At 38.7% G+C, this 9,231-nt stretch overlaps 1 protein-coding gene across 1 annotated transcript; it reads left to right on the forward strand.

Moving 5' to 3' along the window:
* The first annotated feature begins 504 nt into the window (after window positions 1-504).
* LOC105160721 (zinc finger protein BRUTUS) lies at window positions 505-8,571 on the forward strand. The gene is made up of 14 exons (XM_011078204.3): window positions 505-923; window positions 2,146-2,355; window positions 3,456-3,650; window positions 3,731-4,065; window positions 4,460-4,682; window positions 4,936-5,104; window positions 5,214-6,422; window positions 6,551-6,722; window positions 6,830-7,051; window positions 7,131-7,268; window positions 7,344-7,578; window positions 7,678-7,737; window positions 8,038-8,109; window positions 8,193-8,571. The coding sequence occupies exons 1-14, from the start codon at window positions 639-641 to the stop codon at window positions 8,319-8,321; spliced, it is 3,654 nt and encodes a 1,217-aa protein (XP_011076506.1). The 5' UTR covers window positions 505-638; the 3' UTR covers window positions 8,322-8,571.
* Window positions 8,572-9,231: the final 660 nt, after the last annotated feature.

Raw genomic sequence — 9,231 nt, forward strand, 5'->3', positions numbered from 1 at the left:
TTAATTTTACTCACATATATATATATATTATATTTATCATTTATAAGTACAAAAAAATATATAAGATTATTAAATGATGGATAAAATTAAAAATTTATGCAAAAAAATTTCTAATGCAAGTATAATTTATTCAAATCATGATAAAAGGGAGCCAGATGTAGATAATAAATGAAACAAAAGTATAGTTTTAATTTTTTTTTGTAAAAGGTGTAATTTTATATTTTCAAACTACTAAGTTTAATTAATTCTAAAGTGTAATTAAATGTTTATGTCCCCTACATCATCACTTCATCTTCAGTCTTCTTCCCTACCAATTTCCTCAACTCACTCACGCCACGTACTTCCCCTCTCCTCTCACGTGCCATGCACATTCGACAAAGCCACCACCCATCCGCTGACGTGTCCATTTACATCCACGTCACCGCCCTTAAATCTCAGCCGCCACGTGTCCAACTAATAAATTTCCTGCCCATTATCCATCACTAATTTCTCCCTTCATTTCTTCTTACAGAAACCAAAATAAAAGAAAAAGAAATTAGAGAACTCCTAGAGAGAGAAAAAATTCCCGAGAAGGGGAGAAAATTTCCTTCCTATACGAGACCGGCTTTTTGCTTAATCAGCTCCGTGTGTATGACGAGATGGCGACGCCGGGGATACAGAACGGTGGCGTTACGGTGATGGCGGCTGAGCCGGTGGTGGCGCCGGTGGATCAGAACGGACACTCAGCTGCGGCGCTGAGGCTTTCTTCTCCGATTAGGATTTTTTTGTTTTTCCATAAGGCGATTCGGACGGAGCTGGACGGCCTGCATAGGACCGCCTTGGCTTTGGCGACTAATACAAGCGGCGGCGACATCAAGCAGTTGATGGAGAAGTGCCACTTCTTAAGGTCGATTTACAAACACCACTGCAATGCCGAAGATGAGGTTTGTGCTCCTGTGTGCTCTTTGGTTTTTTTGGTTGTGTCTCAGTATTGGGCGGTACTTTTGTGAGTCTCCGTAGTATGTGTTTTGTTGATTTAGTTGGAACAGTCTAAGCATTTGAGCTCAAAGTTTTTAAAATCTAGGAATTTCTAGGTACTTCAACTTTCCTTTTTGGGTGAAGTCTTTCCTTTTAGCTACCTGATTTCTGTTATTTTTAATGAATTATGAGGATTATATGCATATTAGCGAAGGAACTGATTCATGGAAGCTTGTGCTAATTAGTTTTATTGGATGGTGTTGTTTTTCTTTTTGAATGACAACTTTTGCACTGTCGGTTTCTTTATAGCTATTCTAGAGTGCAAGTTATCTGCATTTTGGTTTAATCATGAATTTTTCTCATGAGTGTCGGTTGATAATACATGGGCTTTGAGCCTCAGAAAGATAATCCTTTTGAGAAATAGGGACGATATAACTGCAATTCTTACTGATTCCTATTTCGTGAATACTGGTGGCTGTTTGAAAGCAAAGTTGGGAAAGTATTTTTCCTTGCAAAAGTGTTCCTACCGATCATTAGTATGTAACACGCTTCTTCATGGTGGAGCTATGTGCTTTCTGAAGTTTTATGGGCGTGCATTCTGTGTGTGATATAATATCTTCTATCCATGGAAAATTACTAGATTCAGGATGTTTTTGGAGATATTTAGCATTTTATGAGGTTCAATTTTTCTTTACCCCTCTGGTGTGCCACGAATGCTAAGCTCATTGTTGAATATACATTTTGGTCCTGAACTTTCTTAATGTCCATGTAAGCTCCCGATGTCTTCTTCCTGCTGACTTTGGGGGGGGGGGAGGGTTTAAAAGTATGTTTTTGGTCGTCAACTTTCTAATCTGAAGGTCAGTGTTTCTACAGCATGGAGCAAATTGCATGATTACTCAGAATGTCATTTAGGAGCTCATAATAAAAATCTTACATCTGATGATGCCATGAGGATCAAATATTAAACTGTGCAAGCATTACTTCATTAACACACACATACACCTAACCTGATTTTCATTGTGCACCTCTTCCCAACTGATAATATTACACTTTTAATAATGACTGAGGGAATCTCCTGTGCATCTTATGTGCCTCCAGTTCCTTAATAATTTCCTTAATTAGTCTCATTGTAAAATAGGAGAATGTACAAGATAATCATTAAAAAGCCTTTCATATTCGTAATGGCAGGTTATATTTCCTGCGCTTGATATCCGTGTGAAGAATGTGGCACGGACTTATTCCCTTGAGCATGAAGGGGAAAGTGTGCTTTTCGATCAGCTGTTTACATTGCTTCGAAGTGATATGGAAAATGAGGAAAGCTACAAGAGAGAGTTGGCCTCTTGTACTGGAGCACTTCAAACATCCATCAGTCAGCACATGTCCAAGGAAGAGGAGCAGGTTTAGTGTTGATCTTTCTTCTTCATTTCCTTGTCTGATGACCATATACAAGTATGTTTGCTACAAAGCAGTGCGTTTGAAGGATCTTCAATAGAACAAAAATATCTCCTCTGGCTGCAAATATGTGGCCTTTGGTGCCCTGCAGGATGAATAACACATCCACACTACTGCCACATGTGAGATGGAAGAAGTGCGTCGTATTTGTCGTTATAGGTGGAGCTACATGTCCAAATGTCATGTTAGACCTAAGAAAGGCAGGACTGCTTCTCAAAAGGTGCTTGTCGTAAGCAATCGCCTTGTTGGGGTCACATTATAGAATCCAAAAATTAAAAGGTCGTTATACCCCATACCATTTGTAGCATGTAGACTTAAAGTTATTTACCCCTCAGCCAGAGTCATCATGGCCAACTACTTTGTTGATGATTCAAGGCAATGGGTTAAGGCGTGTCAGGAGCTAGGGTGGATTGTTCGGAATGGACAATCAACAAATTCTATTTTTGTGTTGGACTAATGGTCTTTGCATTTCAAGCAGCTTGTAGGCCACAAAGAACAATATCCACTCTCAACTCTGGGGTTTATTTTGTGGCTTTATCTAAAATTAGTTTGGTCCTCTAAAAATATTCCTTGTTTGGTGGATGCAAATCTGAATATGCAGCACTGACTCTTCCCTTCAGTTCCCTGGCGTCACTTTCGAAAACCCTGTCCTCCGTGTCTGTTTCTCTAAAGTGCCTTTGACCTCTTATTTAGCAGAAAATTCAAAGTATTAAACAGGAGCAAATAACAACTGCATCCAGAATGCCAAATTATGAATGTTTTGTCTGTATTAAAATAAGATATTATTTTATAAGCTAGGAGGCGATGGAAGCTCATTTTTATAGTAAAACATCGAAGTTTGTTTGGCCCACAGTCCACTCAACAGGAGATCTTATTAGACGACCTATATGCAGTTTATACTTTCAGCATGCATAGGCTAGATTTTTGAATCAACACCTTCATCATCTTATGTCTGATGCAACTTTGGGCCTGAGATCATTCTTATGGTCTATTTAAGGTACTCATTTTCCTGGTTTAAGACCTGTATGTTCTTTTTCACTTGCCAGGTCTTCCCCTTGCTTCGTGAGAAGTTCTCATTCGAGGAGCAGGCATCATTAGTGTGGCAATTCTTGTGCAGTATTCCTGTAAATATGATGGCAGAATTCCTGCCATGGCTTTCATCATCAATTTCAGCAGATGAACGGCAGGATATGCGTAAATGCTTGCAGAGAATAATCCCGGACGAAAGGCTGCTTCAACAGGTTAGGTTCATTGAGTGGAAGCACTCGTGAAACACTTGCTGATCCTGTGTTCTGACCTGTCTTTCTTGTTCTTAATGAAGATTATATTCAACTGGATGGATGGGCTAAGGATGAGCAACAAGCGTAAACGCTGTGAGGATGTACCTAGACTTTCTAGTGAAAATGAGAATGGACATTGTTCTTGTGAATTTTCACGGTCTGCTCAAAGTGATCTTCCACTGTCTGATTGTAATGCTACCAGCTCCTCACTATATCATCCGGTGGATGATATATTGCATTGGCATAAGGCTATCGAAAAGGAACTGAATGACATAGCTGAAGCAGCTAGAAGTATAAAGTTAACTGGAGATTTCTCTGACTTATCTGCCTTTAATAAGAGGCTGCAATTTATAGCTGAAGTCTGTATTTTCCATAGGTACTTTTCTCGAAATGCTTTGAGCCTTGCTGTTTTATATTCTAATTTCTTTTACTAATCAAGTTCTGCGTAAATTTGGACTGTTTGGTAGTTTGGGGCTGGAATGTAATTGAGGCATATTTTTTTCATACCTATTTCTCTACAGTGAAAATGTCCTCAGTGGTTTGCCATTGTAGTTTACGTTCTCGAGAAGAGTACAGATCTCATAATTTACGTGCTCTAGGAGATGGTAATTTATTTCTTGAATCAATTTTTCCTTGATTGATCAGCTGTATCATCGACAGAAATAGTATAATGTTCGCAATTTTGTGTCCCGAATCAATTTGTGCTAGTTTTCAGAGAATCATTATCTTTTTTGAAGGATGACTTGACAATCATTTTAACTTCGTTGCAGCATTGCTGAGGACAAAGTTATATTTCCTGCAGTAGATGCACAAATGTCTTTTGTCCAGGAGCATGCAGAAGAAGAGAGTGAATTTGACAAGTTCAGATGCTTGATAGGAAGTATTGAAAGTGCGGGAGCCAACTCATCTGCTGAATTTTATTCCGAATTATGTTCACAGGCTGATCATATAATGGAGACCATAAAGAAGCATTTTCTCAATGAGGAGAATCAGGTTTGTGTTTCACTGCTTAGTTGTTTGTGTCTGCACTTTGCATATATACTGTTGTAGCATTGGCAAGAAGGACAATCTCTTTAATAGGAAACAAATTTACCGGGGAACAGTATGATATGTGAAACATAGAATGCATACATCAATTGGAAGGTCTGCTACTACACTATCCGTTTTTGCCTGTTTAATAAAAGTGGGTAGAAACAGTGAAACTTTATTTATATGGTTCTTGATGTCTTACTGAATTATATTACAGGTTCTTCCACTTGCAAGGAAGCATTTCAGCCCTGGACGGCAGCGAGAACTTCTCTATCAGAGCTTGTGTGTGATGCCACTTAGACTGATTGAGTGTGTCTTGCCCTGGTTGGTTGGGTCGCTGAGTGAAGAAGAAGCTCGGGGCTTTCTTTATAACCTGCATGTGGCAGGTACCATCTCAGTGGCTGTCTTTTGAATCTTCGTGGCTCCTTATCCATTGATTATTGTGTGCCAAAAGCTGATGCTTATGATTTCTCTTAACCAAATTATTTATTGCAGCTCCGGCATCAGATACTGCTCTGGTTACTTTGTTCTCTGGCTGGGCATGCAAAGGTAGTCCTAGAAGAATGTGTTTGTCTTCTAGTGCAGTTGGCTGTTGTCCTGCAAAGGAACTCAAAGAAACACTAGAGCATGTTGGCAGATCTTGTCGTTACTGTGCATGTGCAAGTACTTCCAATGAAAGTACAACTTTTGGACTAGCACATAAGTGTGAGGAGACACTAAAGCAGGGAAACATAGTCTCTTCAGTGGAAAGTAATGCTTGCAGTGCAAAAGCTTCTCTCACTAACCAGTCTTGTTGTGTTCCTGGCCTAGGAGTCAATAGCAATAATCTAGGAATGAGTTCCCTTGCTGTAGCAAAATCTTTGCGCTCTTTATCCTTTGGTCCAAGCGCTCCTTCTCTCAACTCCAGTCTTTTCAGCTGGGAAACGGATAATAGCTCCAGTACTTGTGGTCTTACAACACGACCAATTGATAACATCTTTAAATTTCACAAAGCAATCCGGAAAGATTTGGAATTTCTAGATGTTGAATCTGGGAAACTTGGTGATTGTGATGAAACTTTCCTCAGACAGTTCAGTGGTAGATTTCGTCTTTTATGGGGCTTATACAGAGCTCATAGCAATGCAGAGGATGATATTGTATTCCCTGCCTTAGAGTCCAAGGAAACACTTCATAATGTTAGCCATTCTTACACCTTGGATCACAAGCAGGAAGAAGAACTCTTCGAGGATATCTCTTCTGCGCTAGATGAGCTTTCTCAGCTTCATGAGAGTTTGAACGCAAAAAATGTGGCTGGAAATTTGGGTGAAAGTTCCTCTGGTTCCTTAACTGGTGTTGATTGTTTGAGAAAGTATAATGAGCTGGCAACAAAGATTCAGGGCATGTGCAAATCCATTAAAGTAACTTTAGATCATCATGTTATGCGGGAAGAGGTTGAACTTTGGCCACTGTTTGACAGACATTTTTCTGTTGAGGAGCAAGACAAAATTGTTGGCCGCATAATTGGGACAACAGGAGCAGAGGTGCTTCAATCAATGCTGCCTTGGGTAACATCTGCTCTTACTCATGAAGAGCAAAATAAAATGATGGACACATGGAAGAATGCAACTAAGAACACAATGTTCAGCGAGTGGCTTGATGAATGGTGGGAAGGGACTCCAGCAGCATCGACACACGTGTCCACATCAGAAAGTAGTATCTCACAAGGTACTTGTGACACATTAGTCTGTCCTTGCACTTTTCCGTACTAAGTCAACTGTATTGTTTGTTACTAGTAAGAAATGTTTACCAATGTGATAGTCTGATGCTTCATAAGCATTATATACCATTTTCAGGTTATGATATACATGAATCTATGGACCAAAGTGATCATACGTTTAAGCCTGGGTGGAAAGATATATTCCGCATGAACCAAAATGAGCTTGAATCAGAGATAAGGAAGGTCTCTCGTGATTCAACTCTTGATCCAAGAAGGAAAGCCTACCTTATTCAAAATCTAATGACCAGGTACCACTCTCTTACTAGCTTCTGTTGTTTTGGAGCCCAATATTTTCACATTGGTTCTTATTGCCTTAGCACATTTAACTTACCCGGTCACTGTAACTGTTGTTTAGTCGGTGGATAGCTTCTCAGCAGAAATATTCACAATCAAGAACTGGTAAAGCTGACGAAGGTGAAGATTTACTTGGACGCTCCCCATCGTTTCGTGATCCTGAGAAAAAAATCTTTGGATGTGAGCATTATAAAAGGAACTGCAAACTTCGTGCTGCTTGTTGTGGCAAGTTATTTGCATGCAGGTTCTGCCATGACGAAGTCAGTGACCATTCAATGGATAGGTAACTCTTAGAGAATTGATTACTTTGTCCCTAGATCTCTTCCCTATATTTTAGCCCTGAACATTTTGTTATCTTGCAGGAAAGCAACATCCGAAATGATGTGCATGAATTGCCTACAAATTCAGCCTGTTGGGCCAGTTTGCTCAACCCCTTCTTGCAATGGGCTTCCAATGGCGAAATACTATTGCAGCAGCTGTAAATTCTTTGATGATGAACGGTAACTTTTCATGAGATCTCTTTCTCCTGATTTAAACTCTAGCCATATTTTTCTTCAATTTCTGTGTTTTTTCAGGGAAGTCTATCATTGCCCTTTCTGCAATTTGTGCCGTGTGGGAAAAGGACTTGGTATAGATTTCTTCCATTGCATGACCTGCAATTGTTGCTTAGCCATGAAACTATCAGTTCACAAGTGCTGGGAAAAGGGTCTGGAAACTAACTGCCCCATATGCTGTGACTTTTTGTTTACATCAAGTACAGCTGTGAGGGCTCTGCCATGTGGTCATTACATGCATTCTGCTTGTTTCCAGGTCTGTTCTGTTTTCTGTTTTTTCGAACTCACTTGCACTCTTGAATTATGCAATTCATCCATACTGATACCTCTATTTATCTTCTCTCGCTTGTACCAGGCATATGCATGCACACATTACATCTGTCCCGTTTGCAGCAAGTCAATGGGAGATATGTCGGTAAGGATGAACTCTTCCATTTAATCTGCAGAATCTTAAAATCGAAGAAAAAATTTTATATGCTTGTGCCATTATACTCCATATTTTTGCCTGCATTACATCTTTTCTTCCTCTGTATGCTGTTTGGCTCTTTTATGTAGTCCTGTATCCTATCCGTGGATACAAATGTTTCTGTCTGACCTGTTGCTAGTATGGGCAATATGGATGAGTAGAGCACGTGTTTCCATCTCTATACATGAAAAACAATTTGTACCATTTTTGAGGCATTTGGATTACTAAGAAAGCTGCTCTCCTATCCAGGTCTACTTCGGCATGCTTGATGGTTTAATGGCTTCGGAGGTGCTTCCAGAAGAATATAGAAATCGATGTCAGGTAAGCATCAATCTCTGTATTTCATTTTCATTCAGCCATTCCCTTTGGCACAAATGATGAAGAACCAAATCTTCCCTACGCAGGATATCTTATGCAATGACTGTGATAGAAAAGGAACAGCACCATTTCATTGGCTATATCATAAGTGCGGCTTCTGCGGTTCATATAACACCAGAGTAATCAAGGTTGATCAAGATCATGATTGTAGTTAATCAGGAAAGGAAATTGGAATGCTTCCAACAATTTGTTCATATGTGTATAAATCGTTGGTGGTACGATGTGGGCTATTACATGTAAATCGCGGAATCATCTATAACAAAATTTTGTCTTCCCTTTTTACGTGGAACAGAGAGAATCTGCTATTGGGAAGTGCTTAATAATAAAAAGCACTGTACATTCTATAGGTAAATATGAGAATAATAAAATTTAGCCATGGCTATGTGGTTTCTTTTCGAGTCCAAACTGAGTTTCTTCGAATTACATCTGTAGCTTATTTTCTCCTCTTGTTTGCTGTCTGAATCTTGGGAAACAACAATAATTATGATCGTGTTTTACATGGGATATGTTCACTTATCCAAATCCAGGTCCAACAGTATGCCTTTGTTCTAAGTTTTTTTGTTTTTTTAAAGTTTTTGTCGAAATAACACCGCCACCACTTTTCTAGTTACGAAAATTTATGTCACATAATGCTCCTTTTATTAAACTTTTCTGAAATATAATCCAATTTGAGAGCATAATTTGACAAATATATCAGGAATTAAATTAACTTTTCGTCGGATAAGTTCTAAGGCATAAATCATGTTTTTCTGTTTTTGTGATAATTACTCGTAAATCACGTTACATGTAAAGGTTGTCAGACAGGCAATACGAATAAATTCAAAGAATAATTGCAATGTTCTCTCTCTAAATTTTGTGTAATTATATATTGACCTATTTGTAATTTAGAAAATTATATATGGCACTCTTGATGTTTATTTCCATCTAACAAATAGACATATTTATTAATCAAAATCCATTAATTTGCTATTAGCAGCAAAATTATTAAATGAGAATTCATATATACCATTTGGTTGGTTTATTACTGACTTCTCCTAACGTTTATTTTTGTCTAACAAATAGAGT

Source organism: Sesamum indicum, linkage group LG1 (genome assembly GCF_026168435.1).
Source record: "Sesamum indicum cultivar Baizhima isolate 11 linkage group LG1, ASM2616843v1, whole genome shotgun sequence".
Lineage (NCBI taxonomy): Eukaryota > Viridiplantae > Streptophyta > Magnoliopsida > Lamiales > Pedaliaceae > Sesamum > Sesamum indicum.

Coding starts and splice junctions, on each gene's coding strand:
- LOC105160721 (XM_011078204.3), top strand. CDS start 639: ATGGCGACGCCGGGGATACAGAACGGTGGCGTTACGGTGATGGCGGCT. Junction 2,356..3,455: donor TGTCCAAGGAAGAGGAGCAG/GTTTAGTGTTGA, acceptor TTCACTTGCCAG/GTCTTCCCCTTGCTTCGTGA. Junction 3,651..3,730: donor ACGAAAGGCTGCTTCAACAG/GTTAGGTTCATT, acceptor TTCTTAATGAAG/ATTATATTCAACTGGATGGA.